Source organism: Siniperca chuatsi, linkage group LG13, assembly GCF_020085105.1.
Source record: "Siniperca chuatsi isolate FFG_IHB_CAS linkage group LG13, ASM2008510v1, whole genome shotgun sequence".
NCBI lineage: Eukaryota > Metazoa > Chordata > Actinopteri > Centrarchiformes > Sinipercidae > Siniperca > Siniperca chuatsi.
The window spans coordinates 21208692-21231066 of record NC_058054.1 but is presented as its reverse complement, the minus strand read 5'-3'; the positions used below and the strand labels follow the sequence as shown (position 1 = coordinate 21231066).

The 22375-nt window shown below is 42.1% G+C and overlaps 1 protein-coding gene across 1 annotated transcript in view; it reads right to left on the bottom strand.

The window, feature by feature from the left end:
* LOC122886710 (complement component C8 beta chain-like) overlaps positions 1 to 20026 on the bottom strand; it is a 53053-nt gene extending 33027 nt beyond the window's left edge. The window contains exons 1-2 of the mRNA XM_044219237.1: positions 19704 to 20026; positions 454 to 1071 (exon numbers count right to left, since the gene is read on the bottom strand). Coding sequence (XP_044075172.1) covers positions 454 to 523 — 70 coding nt within the window. The 5' untranslated portion in view covers positions 524 to 1071; positions 19704 to 20026. The remainder of the gene's footprint in view (positions 1 to 453; positions 1072 to 19703) is intronic.
* Between the last annotated feature and the right edge of the window lie 2349 nt (positions 20027 to 22375).

Below are 22375 nucleotides of genomic sequence, written 5' to 3'. Positions count from 1 at the left end.
ATCAAAGCGACAGGGTGTGAATTACCCTGTCCAAGACACCTAAATCATGGCGCTACCAAACCCTGGGGCTACATGGAATAGCTGTTACTACATCTGGATCCCTGGGATGAGACAGGGAGCCTCTCGGCGGGCTTGACTGAGTGAAGCTTCTCTCCATGTAGTCCAGCGTTATTTAGCTCCATCCAAACATGACTTAAGGTTATGTTCACTGCCTGCCAAACATGAAAAAACTGCCAATTTCCCATTTTGTCCCTTTCTACATGTTTCTGGTCATCTTTTGAGTACTTTTCCCTCAACATTATTTTTCAGACTTGTCTCTCAATCCACAAAATTATAGACACCATATGAACCCAATATTTTACATGCATCTACATTACAGAAATACAGAAATTTTTATATTAATGCATTACTGTAGCAGAGATGAGAGAGTTTGGTAAGTAGAATCTCATGTACCTTTGATCCTCCTGGACTCCCTTCGCTGGCTGGTTTTGACACCCGGCTGGAGCTCGGCCTCCGCTGACATCCTCCACTGCTGAGTCCCTTGTCCTGCTCACAGCAGATCCACCATGGGTTAGCAGCACACTAGCTAATCCTCCCAACTCCCAATGTCCAATTCCCCCCACTCCAGTCTTTCTTACAGTCGCTCTTTGGTGGAGAAAATCTCATTCAAATCCATGATGAGATGTCTGGTACTCTTCAATAAATGAAGATCCAGCATTGATAACTATGCTCTGTCACTGTTGGCCCATGGTGTTTGAGTATTGCTAAGCAACACATGAAAAGATTATTGAATTATGAGCTGGGTGATCCTCTTGAGAGCAGCTTCAGATCAGATTTGACATCTTCTGGAGTGTACCTGAGTTCTCTCCGTGAAGGTCAAGCATCACATGATCCACTGTTGCTCTTTTCTGAGGGTCCACCTATTACTCGGGAGTAAGTCCCCCCAGGGGAGACTGCAACATTGATTGAATCAAATATTGTTCTTCAGAGTAGGTCAGGAGTGGATATTATTCTTTGGTAGAGCACTTCAGATGCAGTCCGACAGCCCATCACAGTCACTTGCTCCGAGCACTGCAAGGCGAGGCGACAGGGATGACAGTTAATATTAAGTGGTTAAAAAAATTTAATGACAAATACATGCCCCTTGATCACTCATTACAGCATTAATTTAACATACAAAATGGCAGACACCAATTTAACAAATCAACAAAGATGTTATTATCTCTTCTGGATCATCAATCCTTAATGAGAATACAGCAGATGCACGCTGTTCAGTGCCCACCCTTGAAGGAGACCTGTGGCAAAATATTTGACGCTCTCATTTAATGTACTGCTTGTGAGTAAATATAGAACATTAAAGCATGACCGGTGTTTCTGTGCATGTAAAGCAAATTGTCAGAAGATGGATTGTAAATGCTCCCAGCTCAGGCCAACAGCACGAGAGGAGGGGAAGTAGCAGAGAGCGATGAATGACAGGCTGTTTCAGAGTAAACTGTGGTGGAAATCCTGGCACAGCCGTCTATAAACTGGAACCCCCCACATTGTGCTTTAATGCCCTTGAATCATCCACTGCTAACACGGGGGCCGTGCCAAGCTGGCACCACGGCTGGCACCGCTTCTGTTGGCATGGTGATGGGCCATTGTTGGAGAAAGGCCTTCAGTCTACCCTGGCCTGAAAAGAGCTGCTGCACATCGAGCACCGGGCACACATTATCCTGTTTGACATTGTGTGACATTGTGAGTGTGTGTGGTGAGAGCGAGCAAGAATATGAGTGTGATCTGAGCGTCATTTTCAATGTAAGTCATTTTATTTTGCTACTTTTTTCAACAGTTCGCCTCTTCCTGAAACTGTTTCTGTTTCAGGAAGAGGCGAAGAGATTTAAAGACATGGCTTGTTCACTGGTCACCCAAATTACAAAAAGCACGTCCTCTTTCTTAGCTCTTTTTGTTTTCCCAGGTTGAGACAATGCTTTCTAAAGGTGTGTTCAGACTGAACTTAATTTTCCATTCATGAATTTAACCACTGCACTTTTTGTACTCCCTCTTTATTCACTCAAAGTGATAAAACAGCTAAAATGTTAGCAACATGCACTGTGACTGATCTCAGAACTCACCACAAACTCGAGTTCTTTCTCTTTAATTTCTTCCTATACAGTCATAAATCGTCCATATTTTTTTTAACAGTTGAACATGGTTGTGTCTTTGCCTAAATGTGTGCCGCACAGAGTGATTTATCACCACTTGTGTCTTTCAATTAACTTTAAATGCAATTGTGTCATCGCTACAACTTGCTTGGCATTCAGTTTGAACACACCTTGAGACCCCTCGTCCACCTCAATAACATAATAGAGGTAATTGAAATTTAATTTGTGCTGCTCATGTAATTTAAAGATGACATTTACAAAATTCAAGAGCAATATATCTTTCCAGACATTGTGTCCCTGTTAAATCTGGATAATCCACAGACCTTGATGTGTGCAGTCTTCATTGGAACTACTTTCTATCGAAAAAATAGTCCCTAACAAAGCTGTTCACAGTGAGGATTGTGGATTATCCAGAGTAACTGGGACACTGTCTCTGGATAGAGATGTTGCTGTTGAATTTTTTAAACGTCATTTTTCAATGTTTTGAGCACCCCAAATGGAATTCCACTCACCTCTACTGTATTGTGGTGGTGGCAAAAATCTCAGACACGGATGTCTCAAAACCTGCGAACATAAAACTGAAAGTACCTGCATGGCTAGTAGTTGTGACCTCCCCACTAAATTTGGTTTGGTTAGGAGAAAAATCTAAATGTTACTACTGTATCATTTATCCACAAGCAGGCTGTGTCTTTAAAGGTATTTTTGTCTGCCCAGAATGATAAAATGTTTGTGCTAAATCAACATTTAAAGAGAATATTTTCACATACTGCTCTGGTCACTGCCAAAATACAGGGTACTGAGGTCACAAATAGGGCTACATGGCTCGATACCACTAGAGGTAAATGAGAGAATATGTTTGTTTTTTATTTGGGTTCGGCAAACCTTCCAGAGCGACATTTTTTCAACGTACAGATTTGTGCATTACTATATGTATGTATAAAACAAACTGATCTGTGAAATAGTCTCTCTACATCTGCCTACTTCTCCTCCTGCAGACAAGTCCTTCAACCCTCCCATTATTCCAAAATTAACACATTTCATTTCCTTGAACAAGTCATTGCGGTCGCCTCATCACCACTGGTTCTCCTTGAGCATGGCTGTCTAGACTATGTGTCACCCTTCATGTGTGCTTATGAGGCAGATAATGTCACCCAGGTCCAGGCGAAGGGGCAATCTCCCCATAAGTGCATCTCAGAAGGAGCCTTGGAGTGTCAGCGATGGAAGAGGTATTTTCCATGTCACAAAGAACCTTATCAGAATGTAATTTTCATTACCAACGAGGGAGATATGCCTCATTGTATTAGACGGAAGAGCGATTTAATGTGAAGTACGGCTGCTTGTCAAAACCAATGCTATCTAGGTCACCCAGACTCCTCAATCTGCTCTGTGTTTTAACAGCTCCCAGTGTCTCTTATGATTTGGGTCAGAGTTAACGAGCATCACTCGTTTCTCCAGCTACTCTCAACTGTTAGGGGATGTCAGAAGCCCTTGACAAAAGCCACACTTTATTTATTAATTTGTTCATTTTAGTACTACCTCTCTTAAGTGCAAAGGAAAACTTCCTTGAGGGAAGTCAATTTCATTTCTGCTTGCTTTTCTTTATTTCCTTCCATCTACCCGCCGCTGTCTTTGTCTCTGTCTGCCTACATTTCACAAATCATCTCTTGAGATGTTTGTTTCCTGCTTGCGTCAGAATCTTCAGCCTGTGACTGGATTATTGAACAAAAACAGCCATGCTGTGAGAAAACCTGATGTATGGCATCTCTCTCTTCCTTAACATTGAGAACATCAATCATGCAAGCCATTGATTTTCCAGTGTATTGCGATGAGACGCAAATCTTTTTCACGAAGAGAAACCATTCTTTCTTTGTTGTTTTTATCAGTTTGTCAGAGAGATGCCTATAGCCTTTAGTGAGTTGAAGTACAGGTCAATCAAAACACTCCACCAGTCATATTGCAAATCGGCTTCATGATCAAAAAATACATATAGATTGTTGTTAATGCTTTCAGTTCTTCATAATTTTGTAATTAATACACATGCAATGCAATGGGGGATTTTCTTGACATGATAATTTGTTTGTAATAATATAAAAACTACAATTTAGATCTTTGATTTATGTTTTAGAGAGACAAAGGGTTATAATTTCCAACAATTATATCGAGTTCTATCTTCCTAGTCGCCTCTGTGAAATATAATGGGCAATCACTGAACACGCGCTCATTTTTAAGTCAGATCGTTCTTGAGATTTTTTTAAGCCCCAGCATTCCAGTAAGTAACATTTCCTCCTGAGACTGGTGTTTAATAGACTGCACAATCAACCTCATATTGTGAAACAAGCCTCCATGCATCTTGCCACCGAAGAGTAACAAAGGTTGAACAGCCATCTATCACTGGATATGGCCAATTACACCTCCATTCACTGTGGTCCCGACGGAAGGCGCAGTCTGTGTTCTCCAGCTTGCATGTGACTGCTGAGGAGCGGGGAGGCCCCCCGTCCCCCGGACCGTCTCTGTCTCTTCCTGGCCAAGGCTGGCATGGCCCGGGGCTGGTGGAACGTTTGTTCGACAGACCGGCTTTGGCACCTCGCGCTGGTCATCTTTGTTACAAAATGCCCCCCAGCTTATGGAGTGGGACACGACTGTCACAACCTGGCCGAGCAAAGCTCCTCTGAATATTCCTGCTGTGTTACCTTGTGTCACCTATGGCAGCGAACTACTGCTTTATTCTCTCCATACCTAAAGCCTTTAATCTATACTGTTGTGAAATGTTATATTGTTCCAGGGCTGGACGTTTTATTCTATTCTACACCAGCTCTTATCGCAGCCTCACAATCAACAATAAGGTCATCTCATGTGGCCTTACAAGTGGCTGATAGCCCTTGAATCTAAGATAAGGATAATTAGCTTTTGTTGGACTAATTAGATTCCTGACTAGTGAGTGGTTGACTGGCGTATGGGTGTTTAGGGTAACGCTGCAATCTATTAATACAGTCATCTATATACACACAATCATGGCAAGGTAATGGAGACAGAAAAATATGTACAGTAACAAGACTAAGAGTCTACCATGCTAGCTGCTCTGTGAGGCTGTACTTAGGCACAACGGTACTTTGAGCTAAATGCTAAAATGAACATGCTAATGTGAGCATGCTGACAATGCTAACATGCTGATGTTAAGCAGGTATAATGCTTACCATGTTCGCCATCTTAGTTTAGAGTGTTAGCATGCTAGTGTTTGCTATTTAGCACTAAACACAAAGTACAGTCCTGGCTGATGGGAATGCTAATAGTTTTGCAAGTATTTAGTTATAAACAAACTTATTGCACACATTGAAATTCTCACCTAATGATGGCGCTAGATGAACACTTAAGTGGTCAACACAGTGATTACAATTCATCCTGAGGGAGACATGAATGTGAGTAGCCTACCAAATTTTATGGCACATCCAACAGTTGTTAAGACATTTCACGTAAAACCACAAATGTCAACCTCACGGTGGCACTGGAGGAAAAGTTAGAGGACTACCAAAGTCAGCATGGATTAATCATCTGGAAAGCATGAATGTCTGTACAAAATTTCATGGCAATTCATCCAATAGTTGTTGAGATATTTCAGTCTGAGCCAAAGTGGTGGTCATCCATAGAGCCAGATTGCTAGCATGGCTAAAAACCTTAGGATGTTAGGAGCATCAGGGCTAGAAAGTACAGCCTAATGACAATCGGTGATTTAACTGAGTGAATTACCAAGCTTTCTTTGGAAGCAGAAGAAATGTGAAACATCATACTAAAACACAACCATCCTTTTTGATTTCTGCAAGGATTTATCAGAGGTAAAACTGAAATACTGTAGCCAAAGAGGAGAAGAACCTCTCCTTTCCTCTTCTGATAGCCTCTGAGCTCAGGCTGTTCAGCCACGGCCCATTAGTTTACCTCATTCTGACAAGATGGAGGGCCTCTGATGATGGAACAGTCAAGTGTGCGAGCGGGGAGGCGGGGGGAAGAAAATACATACCAAAAAAAATTCAGTTTGGGCATTTCAGGCGCTTTCATTTACTTTCTGAGGGAAAGAGAGGCCTCTTTGCTTCGGGTTCAGCGGCTACAACTGGTAAACTAAATAAGCGTTGCCACACAGTTGCTTTGCCGTGCAGATTTATGTCAGTAAAGGCCTTGGAGCTGTACACTCAGTTAGGCGTGGCTCCAGCATGGCCGGGCACAGCTACGCAGAGGGCAGTGAGGAGCTGCCCTCTGAAGTGCTCCTGCATTATCTTTTTTTACCAGCTCAGCTGCAGGATAACTGGGCCCAATTTAGATGGAAGAAGAGCGAGGAGGGAGTGTGTGTGTGTGTGTGTGTGTGAGGGGGGTGGTCTCTTCAAGTCTGAGACATGACATAAATGAACAAATACACTCGCGCTTGCACAGCAGAGGTCTCGAGATGAAAATATTAATGGGGTTTATTTTGAAAGTTTGCATTTCATAAGCTGCTTCTGCCTCTTTAACAGACATATTCAGGCTAATAAAGTGTCACTAGCTCCCTATGGTGACAGTAAACAATAGCATGAAAACAAGATAGGCTACATTTCCTATTTTATTCATCTAATTCCACCCACCGCATAGAGATGGGTCTGGAAACATAGCCGGTGTGAGACTCCTGGACCTCTCTCAGAACAGTTAATTGGTGGATCTGGCTCTCCAAAACACCTCCTCTGATGTTCCTCTGTGGCTTCCCCGAGGAGTCTTTAATTCACTGTTGATTTGGTTTGTTGTTGTGCTGTGTCTCAGCGTCTGAACAGTGTGTTAAAACAGGCTATTTACCACGTTCGGTGGGAGAGAGAACTGGGCAGGCTCCAGAAGGCCTGGACAAACACCATGTCGCTCGCAGCCAATCTTTTCTCATTCTGTCTCTCTTTCCTCTCTTTTTGATTTGCTCCGTATTTATCATTTTTAATCTCTACAGCCTTTTTTTTTACTCTTTCAATTCCATTTTTACCCCCTTTTTTTCTCTCCCTCCCACTCCTGTTCTCCTCTGCCCTCTTTTTCTTTGTCTCCCTCTCTTCCAACATAATGCCTATTTGTGAAAAGAGGTTGAAGCATGTTTTATTTTGCTGCCACCCCCACCCCTGCCTTCTTTTGTGAGTTACAAAAGAACTGTGGATACCTTGGTCTGGTCATTATTTCATGCGGAGAGTAATTAATGAGACAATTAGGGTTTTTTTTCTCTCTATGTGTTCTCTTTGAACTAAATAAATAACCAAAAGGTGTCCTCTTTAATTGCACATGGGTCATGGATATAATTAAGATACGCTAGCAGCCTCTTTATGAAACTCGACTGTAAATAACTGTTTCACTGTTTGTTGTTCTGACTGTATTCATGTCATAAAAGACACAAATTAGATTCAGCAGCATTGTGGAAAGGCAATATGACAATCAAACACAACAACGATCCAGTGTTGCTGAGATAAAAGTTGTCATGATCAAAACTGCTGAGCACAAAAACATTACCTGCAGTCTGCGAGACAGCATTAATGAAGCTGAAGGCAAGCACCGAACAGCCATTTCAAATCAGGAACCTTTTTGTTTTTCTACTTACTGTCACCACTGTCTTATCAATGTTGTCATGATGTGAAACACCACTCACACACACACACACACACATACACACACACAATGTTGGGTTGAGTAGTTTCACTTTATGTAAATGAAAAAGCAGCGTGAGATAATTTGGATTACCTAAAGTCAAACTTTAGCTTTTAGTTTCTCATTCTCATTTTGATCTGACTAAGGGACTGTATGGAAATTATTAGGTCAGAGGGAGAGGGGGGTCCAAAAAAATTGAAAGGTTATGTAATTTTTATCTCCCCAGATTTATATTTTAGTTCAGCCTTCCCTTAAGCTGCACAGAGCTGCAGCCAGTGTCCGGTTAATTTAGTCACTGACAGTGGTAATAACTGTTCTGATAGTGGCTATTGGTTCAAAAATAGAGTGGCTGGCATGTTTGGTAAACAGGACTTTGGTAAACACATTATTCTATGTTCTAATACATCTAATTTGCAATTTAGGCAGTGGAAACAAGTTGCAAACACAATATTTTAACTTGATTTGGCAAACTTGTTAGCAAATAGTTTCTTTTTTACACATCCAGCAGTTACGGAGCTACATTAGCATTCATTTGGAGCCGTGTTTGTGGCTACCTGGCACATGTAAGTCCAATATTCACTCTTTTTTCGCTCTGTTTTTCTGTGTTCTGTGTTTCTACCAATTCCTGAGAGAAACATCTGGCTCTTTATTGGCTAAACGCGCCATTATGTTCACCAGCTAATCGCTAACTGTCTGCTGTTTGGTGCTGAGCAGGTAGTGTGGGTTTGTAGAGCTTTTTTGCCCAAAACACCAGCTTGTTGCTGCCAAAAATGACACTATGATAGTGGTGAGAGTGAACCAAAACAGCAAAGTTGCAGTCCTGAGAGCCAAACAGCAAAGCCGAGAGGAGCAGCAGATTCAGGTGATGATTCTCTGTAGGTTCATCACTACCAGCGACCTCTTTCACATTGTCACATTGTTATCACATTGTCATTCGGTACATTATTATTGTGAAAATATCGATTATGTCCGCTCTAAGTTTTTATGATTAAACAAATTGTAACATTTCAACACTGGTACATTATTTTATGACATTAGAGGGGAGGATGTTGCATTTTTTTAAGTCAAGGGTCCATTGAAAATAAAGCTGCTGAGGGTCTTGCTCCTTTAAAGAGTGAAGCATTGAAGATTCAGCCGCCCGTCCCACCCCAATAATTTACATACAGTCCTTAAGGGAACAGGCTAAACTTGTATGTGTGTAAGAGAAAAAAAGTGATGATCTTTGGTTATTAATTTGTCATGGTGGTACACAATTCAGATGTTACAAATCTCTTTTCTATGAAACATCTTTTCTTTCGCTATGAAGACACTTGGTTTGGGTTTCCTATCAGACTGCTGCATCTGGCAGAAATATGCCTGAAAGAAAATATAGGAGTGACTGACATTACACACAAAAGCAAAACGCAGATGGGCTATTTAGCTTGCTTTCATGACTCTACTAGTTTCTTGCAGGCAGCTGTAGGAGCTATTCAAAGCACAGAAAGAATTCTTTTTTAAAAATAAATTACACTACAACTCCTGTTAACATCCCAATTAGTGGTATTTTGCAGTGATGTGATTTTGTTTTTGCAGCTGTACTATATCATCATTTCCACAAAGTACTTTTAACTATTTATTTTTTTCTCTTGAGGGCGCCTTTGTTGTAGCTCAACTTCTCCCACTGAAGTCACAGGTATCTCGTAAAACTGTACTTTAAAAGACCCCCCCCCCCACACACCTCTATCTATTCCCCTGACAACTATACACTATGTGCGGGTGTAATTAGTGAATCTCCCACCACACCTGAACGTCTCTCATTAATCTCTCATGAGTGATTAGGCTGGTGCGACGTATGGAACCACGGGAGGTGTGAAACTGGGTGTGAAACTGTTGTCATCTCATATGTTATCGCACTCTGGAGACTGGGAGGATTAAACCATGCCAGGCACAGCCCATTGGCAGCTAATCATGCCGCTAATGATAAGTGAAATATTCGACTGCCTCTCATTACAATGGCATCGCAAGGTCAAGATCTCACACAGATCGCGAACACACACAAGCAGTGCCAATGTTGTCTCTCTGAGGAGCTGCTTCTTCAGTCGCTTGTCTTGTTTTGTATAAACCCAAAGTAGAGGCCAGATACAAGCCTGAGTGAAGCCTTCTGGATATGACACTTGATGGCTGATTAGAGCGAAACATCAGGGTAGCCTCCAACTGTGATGCTCTGATGAGAAGTGATCTAAAGGGTCTCGTCAGAAGACGTCATGCTGTGCCGGATGCTTGTCGCTCAGTGCAACTCCACATCAAAAATATAGAATCTGTTCCCTGCAGGAGCCACTACAATAGATATCTCCATTTAATTAAAAAAGGTACTAAGTTCCATATTAGAACAACTGCAATTACTCAGCTTAGGCAGACATTTAGGAAAATCAAATGCCATCAGCCATTAAGAGTGAAACATTCATTCTACATTCTACTTACACGTCCGATTCTATAGCAGAGTTAAATACAGCCCTCCCTCGCCCTTTATCTAATAATGACATGAATAAATGAAGGATAATAATGATGCATTAGCAAACCAAATCCAGAAATGCATGGTTTCCTCCATGAAGGTCAGTCTAAGGGTCAGCTCCCTTTAGAGTTGGTTATGACTCTAAATGACAATCGGTCAAAGCGAGCAACTGCAGCGGGGCCCCAGACCTTTAGGGGACCTGACGGATCCAGGTTCACTGTGTGGCAATGTGCAGTAAACTAAAATAATAAGGACGTTAAGGCGACACCTGTATTATTCCCTAATCTTGAGGCTCTGCTTTGTAGAGAGGTTGAAATCTAGCTTTATGGGGTATTTTATTTTAGTTTATATTGCCCTTACTTGGTGAACATTCCCGAGTAAGAGCGAGAGAAATTGGGTGCTTCATAGGGGCCCACAGCTTCTTTTTGCCCCTGGGCCCAATCCAGTCCATTCATTTTTCTTCTATTTGATTCATTTTCTAGACAAGTTACATTAAACAGATGTAGCTGCACTCCTAATTAAGAAAAATACAGTATTTCAAAAAACATTTCACTCCTGCACTTTCCCCCCTCTCTGCCCAAGTCAGTAAATAAGTGGAACCCTCCTCTAGAAATTACATTTACGTGCTCCTAATTTGTTTAGTCACATACATTACGAGGGCTGCCTGGATTATGTTCAGCGGCAACGTTTTTCCGACTGAAGGAAGTGCTGTGGTTTTGTACCACACACAAGTCATGTTAGGCAACTACAGTACTTTGGTTAAGGTTAGGGAAAGGAAATTTGAATAAAGTGAACATGTCTTGTGCTTCTAATCCTTTTTGACTTTTTCAATATGTAACTAACCTCACAATATTTTCCTTACCTTAACCGAGTTTAAGCTTTGAGTGCCTAAACATAATCATGAAAAAGTTCATCATGCTTTAGTTGCTACGAGCGGATATTGTAGGAGAACAAATGAAAGACGGTGAATATTTTGCAGACATGTTCTGTATGAACATTCTGTGATTGGGCAGATAAGGAGACAGGGTTGGGGTGAGGGGACTGTAGATGTGTGTAGCCAGAGGACGTTTTTGGATCTCGGCAAATGCTCAATAGTATTGAATAATAGTACAATAGTATGATGCTATTTATGTTTTCCTACACCTTTATAGTGTAGTAACTGAACGAGGAATGAAATAGTCAAAGATAATGGACTTTTCTGCTTCCTTCGCCTTGTTTTTCATGTTGACTACATGAAAGTAACACCAACAGACAACCTACTGGCTCAATCTACTTTATTATGCACTCAGTTGCCAGTTTATTTGGTACACAAAGCTAAAACTAATGCAGTCTAATACAACAGTCTTGCAGTGAATTAAGTTTATAATGTTCAGTTATTTTTAAACTGTTTTAGAGAGGTGTTGATTCAACTGTAAAGCTATTTTGGAGGCTGCAGTCTTGAATTGTATTGTATTGATTGATTGATTGATTGACTTTATTGTCCACCTCAGGAGAAATTTGTCTTTGGCCTCTCGCAAGGTACAACAAAATTACATACACAACACACCATAAAAACAAACATACAGAATATACAACATACCATAATGCAAATGGGCAGTAAGCAGCAAATTGGTATTATTTATTTAAATAACCCAATAGCAAATTTAATAAAATAAATGCTGTCATTCTGTGTTCAGTGCCTGTATGGCATAGGAAATAAAGGACTTCTTGTATACGTTCCGGCTGGCCCTTGGGACCCTGTATCGATGGCAGGCCATAAGCAGCTCAAACTCTGAGTGTAGTGGGTGAAAATTATCTGCAGTTATATGTTAGCCTTCCTGTATACAGCGCTGTGTGTGTGTGTATATATATATATATATATCGGTAGTTGTTTTTTGTGATTTGCCAATCACCTTCCCTGCAATGTTAATAATTTTGGAGAGGTTGTTTTTGCTCTTTGCATTCAAGTTGCCATACCAGGCTGTTATATGAAAAAATGCTTTCAACCATTCATTTCCAGTTTACTTGCCTGGCACCAGTCCTGCAGTACAGTAACCTGGCCGAAGCAAGCCTCCTCAAGTATGGCATTGTCTTTCAGGAGAAGACCAACAAGGGCCATATCATCAGCATAAACAAACAGAAGCACAGGGTCAGCAACTCTGCCACGCCCCCAATTCTTAGTATATTGCATTACTCTGACAGCAGTTTCTTTTATATCAATAATGGGAGACTAAATAATAGACTAATATAATTTATCGAGACATCTTTTAAACAGTTTCATGAAGGAGGTGCTTTGGTTGTATGCGAGTGAATAAACTTTTGCTGTCATCTAATGTTTGACTGCTAAAAACTGTAAATCTAAACAAGGGGAATGTGCTGTTTTCAGTAAAAAAAAACAAAACAACCCCACATGAATCAGGGGATATGAAATCACATGAGAATTGAGTTTGATAGCTCCTCTAGGCTGAACTAAACATCTCAATTATCTCCAGGGGGTTGAAAAAGCACTGCAGTAAGGAGATGCGGCAGATACAATATTTAAATTGACAGTGGAAGGAAAACCCTGCTAAGCTTATATTTGATTATAGATCACAAACAAATGTACGCACAAATGCATCTCAGCTACAGTAGAGCCTTCTGCTGCCAGCCCGCCACACTATTATAATCATCAGCCACATATGGAGCTTCTGTCCCGCCCGGGAGAAGAAGGTTGTAGAACAGGCCTACGGGATGTAACCGGAGGATCTCACTACTCAGAGGTGATGAATGCTCTGCTGCTTATGAAGCCTCCTGTAGTGCATCTGTGAGAGCAGATGAATGGGGAGGAGAGGCTGATAAACTGGGTCACACAAACGTAACATTTCTGGGTAATGCGGTGAAAACGCTGCGAGTGCAGTTGGGTGGCTGCATGTGCCTACAACTGGGGCAGAGCTGCTCCGAATTGACTCGATTTCCTTTCTGTGGCTCCTCTCGCACTCCTGGCATTATTGAAAAGGTACGCTTTAAATTTACAAAAACATGCTTTGCTTTTTCCATTTCTTGAAATCACTCACTCAAAACAAGTACCATAAAATAAAAAATTGGCCAAATTGAAAAATAACCTGTTTTCCTTGATGGTTTGCTTTGACCTTTTGTTGCCTTCAGTTCAGGAGGCAGACCCAAGAGCAGACCATACACACAGGGAACTGGTATAATAAACAACAGATGACTTTATTTACTTACTGCAACAGAAAATAACACAACAAAGGGCAGCTGAGAAGTCCAGGAAAGTCCAACCAAGAAATAATTCCAACAAGATAAGTCCAAACAAATAATAATCTATAAGAGCAGGATAGCAGGAACACAGAGACACTGACAAACCACAGGACTGGGGAACAACTACGATCTGACACTGAGCAAGGGAAGGACACAGACTTAAACACACTCAATGAGAGGCGACCACGAGACACAGGTGAAACAAACTGACACAAGTGAAAACAATCGAAGCAATCAACGACAGGAAGCAAAAGTACCAGACACATGAGGGAAGGAGAGTATTTCAAAATAAAACAGGAAATCAACTAGAAACAAACCCAAAACCATGACACTTTTTTGCTGTAATAACACCTTATTGACAAATTGTGGACATGAACCAATCCTAGGTTGATGCATATATCAGGCCTGTACATGATGAACACCAAGGTGGTGGTTTGCTAATAAATACTGTATCAGGCTGATAGCGACATTGGACTTGTCAGCTGCCAGGCATGTTGTCAATAGCTAATACGAGATTCCTCCCTGACTGTAATTACATTATAATGCAGCATATTTTTTTATTTCATTCAATTGCAGTAACATGTTTCTTGAAAATTTAACATTAATTGATAAAAATCAATGTATTCCCTCTGCAAATTGTGGAATGCTGTGAAAAATTGCTTACCCTAAATAAAATAAAAATTATTATTATCAATCTTGGCTTGAGATGTTTGTTTCAGTTTGTTCCTCTGTTACAGGTTATGTCTTAAAAATGGAAAAATTAAAAACCCAGTGACATAAAAAAGTTTTAATTTATTTAATAAATGTTAATAATGGTTCTATGTTTTTGTTGATTCATCCTGCACTCAGGGGCAGATAGATACATTTATCCAACCAAATGGGATTTGGGATGACCAGCCAAGCACTCCCATTATGTAACAGTGCACTTGACTTGTTAGCTTGTGGGCCTTAGTAGCTAGCTATAGCTAGCTAGCAAGGTGTGTGATTGAGGTTTAATTTATAAATTCCTCTCTCATTCTCCACCTCCTGATCTAACAATGCAGGTGAAGGGTGCAGATGGAGGCCAACAGTCCTCAATAGCTCTGTATAGCTCCAAGTTCTCCAGAGACTCATGATCTCAAAGCCACAGCCACCTTTTAGCGATCCAATTAAATACCTGAATCACTGAATAAGTCCCTCTCGAAATGATATCCTGCCCATTTCACTCAAAAAAAGTCACGTTACGGAAACTACTGAAACTGCCATTTGTTACTTTAAATGTGCATAACCTTTAAAAATTGAACATCAGTGGAACAAATTGCCCAGTGGCAGCTTTGATACCAAATTAGCAGTACTGACCTTTAAAATCTTGGAAGTATCAGTCATTGATACATATCACATGCCAGCTTGCATGTATTTTACAGCATGTGCATGTGCCTTATCACATCATATCGCATCACATCACATATCTGGAGCTTGGTGTGTTCATTGCCCTTGCTCTCCTTAAGGCTGCTCTCTGCTCCAATCTAATTTCATTAATTTCGGGTTGTGGAAGAGTTTGATTGGGTGGTGGGGGCACGGAGGATGGGGCGAGGGGGTCCTTTACCTTGGCACAGATAAGAAGACAAACTAGATTTGAGGTCGGATAGATCTTGTCGGCAGCACATACCGCCTCTTGGCAAGCAAGGCGAAGTCGATACTGAGCGGGGCCTTTCTTACCTCCTAAGATTTACAGTAACTGGAGCTCCACAGCCTCGTACTTCAGTAGATGGATGAGTATTTCATACGGAGCCAACTGGCGCAACATGAGTTGAGCTGAAGGTCATTGTGACTCATTTCCAGCTCAGAACCTGGGTGGCTGGAGACAGAGACGCTAAATCTCTACTACTGACTTGTTTTAATAGTACAAAGAAGACGGCCCTGTGAAAAGGAACAGACTGTATCCCACATGTACAGTGGGCTCACAACACACATGTACAGACTGTACAGTGCCAAAGACAGTTGAGAGTACAGTAGTAGGGAGTGGGTACAGATTGCCGTAGAACCTCGAGACATATGGCAGGGCGCCCCATGCCTCCCAGCTAATTGAGTCCTAATGAATCACTGGTTTGGCATGCTACATATCCCTTGTGATGGCTGGTGTCATTGATGCATTGAAGATGCCCAGCCCGCTGGAAGTGACGGCCGCTCGGGCTGAACATGGGAGGCTGACACTGATGGCTTCACAGTGAACACTTCACTCACTCACCAGATGTTACAGGCCAAGGCACAAAGATTACTAGCCACCCAGCTCCACACAATGGACATAATTGTGTGATGGGCTGGCAAATCACTACCTCAATTGATTCCAGTAACACTCTCTATAGTGGTGGGGTCACCACCTCATTGTCAACTCAACAGGGTCAGTGCAATAAGGGACATAACTGTGTGAGAAAACACTTTAAGTCAATGGTGCATGACTCCTGTTTTTGCAGGATGTACACATACTGTATATCTACAACTGGCTAAATTATATGTGAATCAATGGAAACATTACATAAGCTTTGTTGTTTTGTTCTTCAGATAACTTCTCATTGTTTGATTCTCATTTCAGCATGTAATTCAATAATAATAACTAAAGTACACTTTTGTAAGGTTTGATGCTTTTGTAAACAGAATGGTCCCATTTTGCATATTATTTAAATGGATATTGGAAAAAAATTGAATGAATTCATATGTAACAAGATATGAATGGAAATGGAGTTGCGATCTACAGCCATGTTATATGGTGAAAAAAATACTTAATTTAATGTGCAAGATAATATCTTCTTTTCTGTCGGGCTGTATTCAGTTTTAAAAGTGTGGGCCTATTTCAGATTTCATTCCTGAAACAGGTCCAACACAAACATATTGGAAAGGAAATGTTCATTTAAATATTTTCCAATTTCAGGTTTTATATTTTGCACAACAGCTTGTTGATGTCAGCGAGAGACTGAGTAATAAGGGAGGATTGTTTCCATTAGATTACCCTGTCTGAGGTCTGTCCAAGCTAAATACTTTTTTCTTTGCAGGATGACTCTCCTGGGAGATGTGTAATAGTGTGATATTTTGGGAAATATTTGTGCTGAGAAGTTAGATGAGAAGATCGATACCGCTGTTACAACATTAAGCTAAATATGACGCTCGAGCCAGCGGCTGGGTAGCTTAGCCTAGCATAAAGACTAGAAACAGGGGGGAAACAACTAGCTTGGCTCTGTCCAAAGGTAACAAAATCTGCCTACAAGCACCTCTAAAGCTCACTAACAAACACTTCATATCTTGTTTGTTTAATCCGTATAAAAATCTAAGTGTAAAAACAACGTTTTCTGGGTGTTATATGCTGGACTATTTCTTGGCCAGGATCAGTTGCAAGGCAACCAGTGGAGACTCCAGAAAGTTACTGGCCCAAGCCAAGAATTAGTCCAGCAATGAATTCCCATAAAACAGCAAACTGTTGTTTTTACACTTTGATTTTTGTAAGGGTCTTCTTATCTAACTCTCTGCAAGAAAGCGAATAACAGTATTTCCCAAAATGTCAAACTATTCCTTAAAACTTGCCATGGGAGAGATCTGAGTTAATTTTCTTTTGCTACTTTTACAGCTTGTAGTTTGAAGCTTTGCTTCTGACACATTTTGTTGCCACAACCCTCCCATTGCACTCTCAACTTCAGATGCACCTGTCATGTTGATTACACTCCCCATGGAGCATGTACATCATTCAGCATCCTACATGCACCACTATCTGAGCAATCTCCGCCTTTTCAACTGAGGCAACTAAGATCACCTCTGACCTGCCTCTGCCAGGGGCCACATCTTCATTAATGAATAAACTAGATGTGATAAGGCCACCAGCAAAATGAGAACTCAGACACAATCTTGCAAGCTCATTAAAACTACTTTTATGAAAGATTCAGGCCACTCCAGCAATCGTGTGTCTAATGCTGAAACGCTACATTAATGTCAGTGTAACCCCTGTTCGTTAGAGCCATTATCTCAGAGCACTTGGGAAATCTTAAGGGAGTTCAAGTTGAGGTAATGCCACCGCAATATAAAAAGAAACGACAAATGTGATAATACACCAGGCTTTCAGCGAGACAAAAGGCAAGAGGCAACACTACGGCAAATGGGCGAGACAACCCCAAGGATTTCAGGAGAGCAAAACAACCAGCTGAAATGTTGCATTGTTGTAATTGTGCTGAGATAACATGAAAAACAAAATAACTGAACCACTTTCACCATTTTACAATAATTGCAAAAGGGGAAAAGGCATTATGGTCTTAATCGGATAAGATATAGCTCCCGTATCCACTCGCTGCTATTGCTGTCAGAGGCTAAATTAAGTGTCTTGATTCCACTGGGAGACCCAACAAAGAAGCCCTTACTGGAGAAGTTAATGCTCTCGAGTGTTTTGTTCAGCTCCATCTTAAGCCCCACAACTCAAACTGGGCTGCAAAGAACTGTTTGGGGATGACAACTGGAAATTGTACTGTATGTATGTGTGTATGTGTGTGCATGTGCAACACATGTGTCCTACAATTGAGCCAGTGAGTGCAGCTTAGGATCTATTGCAGAACATCCCTTATAAGGAGATTACTAAAAGCAGTTTGGGCGATTGGCAGAAGTTGCCATGAACTTTGGCACCAATGTCAAAATGCTAACGATGGCCTTTGCTTATATCCCGCCAAGCCGCAACATAAACATGACTTGTGGTCATTTGAGCCAACAACATGTAGGTGAACCACACTATTTCACCAGCAGCTTGTTGTATAGCTGCTAGCTGTTTTGTTACTGCTTTTCCACAGCAATAGTCAAGGCCATTTTCCATCTAGGCCTGCTCTTACATTAGCACTCAAGCAGAAAACGCAGGGCATCATGATGGTGACATATGGTCCAGTACTGAATTGTGCATTTGAACTAGTCTTAATGGCTCATATTCAGTTTTCCCCGGGGGGTGGGTGGGGTGGGGGGTAGAGTTTTGAGAGGTTAAAATCATGGAAAAACACTCCACTTGTAGCCCCCCATGAAGATTACTTAACAAATTGTTCAAGATTAGTCTTAGAACAAAGTAGCCTATTTTGCAAAGCACTTATTTTCACTTTTATTAAGAAACCAAGACTCAAATCAGATAAAATGACTCATTAATATGAATATTTTTACAGTGCTGATTGGCTCCTGGTTGTTTACTAGAGTCAATATGGTTACACATAGCACCAAAAACCATAACAGACTGTACAAAGTTGAATCCAAGTGTATTCTATGCACACACAAAAAAAGAGAGAATCATTGGCCCCTGATATCCATCCATCTCTCATCGGGGAAATCCAAATGTGGGCGCAACTGTACGATCCTGACGCAGTTGAGACGCCTACAGCTTCTACAATTAGCAGGATTGTTTTTATCTCCACAGTGACCTTTGAACGTGAATGAGGACCAGAGGACTCACTCTTCTACCGGCCCATGCGCTGGTTTGAGGCAGACTTTGGCTCAGCGCTGCCGGTCAGGCCGGTGCCGCTGCGCTGCGCTGTGCGCTCCAATCTAACCATCCATCCACAGGTACTCATCCCCCAATGCAGCCTGCCGAGCATCTTCTAACCGTTTCAGAACAGAAATCAATACATTTATCAACATATGCGTCATCATTCACTCATTCACTCAGCACCAGAGCGGGTTAACAGGCAGTTTGAAGATGACTTACTGCTGTTGCAGCAGGACATCTCTTCATTTTAATATTTGGGGAGGGAGGGGGTTCAGACGTGGCTGAAAAAGCTGTTAGCTTTTCTTGATACTTGTATATTTATAGGACATCTTATAAAGCAACATAACCTATATATGTAAGTCATGCATCGAAATCATTTCAAAACGAAATGTCCTTTTCCAATTTGTGCGCAATTCGATATGGGACAGCAGGTTATTTGACAGGCGACCGGCGTTTGCGCTTTAAAGGACTCCACATTCAAATCCACCAAGCACCATCGATTATCTCACGAGCTCATTTCTGATCTTATTTGTTTCATTTGATCGTATATGTGACTGTTTCTCAGTCATCTATAGCGGACTGTTCCGCAACCCATTTTCATTCAGCGGCCAAAGCATCCTATCCATAAATCTTGACATGTAGCTGAGCTGCCTTGCATCCTTAAACAGCTCTCACAGTTTTAAAGACTCCGGTTGATGGAGAAGCTCAGAACTGAGATGTCACTCACCTTTTCTCAGGATGATTCTCTGGAGTGTCCCATTTATGCGTTTTAATCCACATCTGTGTCCCCTTCATTTGAGCGCTCTATTTTTCCCCCATTGAGAGGGAGGGAGAGAGAGAGAGAGAGAGAGAGAGAGAGAGAGAGAGAGAGGAGAGAGCGTGTTTAAGAAAATCCATTTGTTAATTCCATTTGCCGGACACACAAGGTGAAATCACATTGCCTCGCTTTTTACACGTTCAAAATTCTTCCACAATTCTAAGATCCCGTAAAGCTCTATCTTCTTCTCTTTTCCTCCCCTCTTCTCTCCAGCTCTGAAGTTGCCTGGTTACCCCTGTTTCTCATTCAAGGAGGCTGAAGGCTGCATACAGCGGCCAATCATAGCAGCAGCCGGAGAGATTAACTATTTCTTGGCTCCACTATTCTAGACTCAGGCGAAAATGAGGAGAGTGGGCGGGGAAACTGGGCCCCCAGTGACAGAAAAAAAAAATTAAAATGCACAGAGAATAATGTAGAGAGTGGGGGCCGTTGGAGGGAGAATGTGTGGTGGGGGGGGGGGCGAAGGGGATTAAACATTTTCGCAAAATAAAGGATTGAGGAGAGGAGGAGGGACCAGTTGCCACTTCTCACAACATCGAAGATGTAAGTGAATGATATTCCAGCCTGGCAGGATGTTATGCAAACTACAGTGGAGCAGTCTCCCATCCATTCCTCCTCCTTCAGTGGACAATCAGTCTTTAAGGAGCAGAGATCCTTCTCATTTCTGAAATACCCCAAAAGCAATCCATCAGGGTAATTGATCGCCCCCCTTTAACCAGCCATCCGTCAAGCCCGAGCTCTCCCCCTCCTCCCTCTTCCCTCACCCCTGTCCCACTCCAGTCGCCTCATCATAGGCAGTATTGATTTCAATTTCCCGCTTCCAGCCGGGGTGAAAGGTGTAGGGGAGCGAGCCAGCTTCAATCATTAATACACGGCATGTGAGGCCATAATGACCCCCCACTTTTATGCTCTGCTACTGAGGGGGCTACTACATCCAGGTCAGGCCCTCTCACACATACACACCTACTGTATGACGGCCTTGACCTTTGTGAATGGCTGCAGCCTGCACACTGGTGGCTGCAGAGTGGCCCCCACAGGGGGCCATGGAGAAGTGCTGGTGCATTATGGGGGAACAGTCGGGGGTCCTGACAGCGCAACAACAAGCTTCTCAAAGAGATAGCACCCAGTGGAGGGGGGGGGGAGACCCATGCGTGGGGGTGTGCACAAGACTGTCTGGGACATTCCAGCAGATAAAAGTCAGCATGAAATTGTTTTGTTACATCTTAAATGTCAACATTTTTGTTTTTAAAAAGCTTTTTTTTTTTTACGTTCTACATTACAAAGAGATGCCAGTCAGTTCTGATTCATGCTTTGGTGCAAAAAGAGTTCGCACGCGATTAAAAAAAGTTTTTCTTTTAATTTTTTTTGTTGTGTTGCAGCCAGTGAGTGTGATTGATGTATCGCTGGCTTCACTCCATCCCACAGATTACAAATGAAAACAACAGTGTTGGGGTTCTCCCTCCCCCCACTGCCGGACGAGAGCTGTGTGTGTGTGTATGTGTGTGTATGCGGGTGTACAGTTGTGCGTGTAACACACTGGCAGAAGTACACACACTCACACATACACTTAGCGGTTGATTGACGTGTAGCTCTTGGCTTTAGCACAGCTTAATCCCACTGCTTTCACAGATGGACAGATCTTCCTCTTTTTGTCTGATGTCACCAGCAGTGGCAGTGGCATGTTATACATATACACACGCACACACACACACACACACACACACACACACACACACACACACACACACACACACACACACATACAGACACATTGTACAGCACCATGTACTTTTGTTTACTGGGGAGGGAGGCTGTTGTGCGGGTTCTAATCCCCTCTGTAACCCGCCTTCCCTTTAGCGGCCACCCCTGATACTGTACACACACACACACACTCACACACACACACACACACACACACACACACACACACACACACACACACACACAAATGCACACAGGCGTCTAGTCTTTGGTCATTAAAAAAACAAAGGAGGTCAGTGTCAGGCAGCTGGTTCCTGTGAAGCGAGAGTTAATCCTCATTTTCAAGGCCCACAGACAAAAAGAAGCCTCACAGATGAAATGTTTCATGAGTTACACATGAACACACCGCTCTTATGCCACCTCGTTCATCCATCCATCCACCTTCACAACAACAGAGAGAGTGTGTGTGTTGTCGTTCGGTCTCTCAGCTCTTTGTAGGTTTCTGCGGTGCAATATTAGCATGAATCAAGAGGAAAAATTTTACTTTTCTCCCCCTCCCTAATCATATTCCACTTCTGCAAAGGCTTTGATTTCCATGTAGATGGAGCTGTGCTGATAACGGTGGGGAACTGCCCCGGAGAAATGTGGCAGAGCGATAAGATAAGGCGAGCAGATCCCCATCCAGACAAAAAAGACAAAGAGGAGAGTCATCACCCCACATGGCGGTTAATCTCCATTCAATCCAGAGATTACTGCAGTCAAAATTCTCATCGCCGCACACCGGCAAATGATTAGTCATCTCCCAGAGGAGAGGTGGTTAACTGGTGGCCCCCGCTGTGAAACCTCAGAGTAAAGCTGATCAATAACTAGTTCCTGGTTTC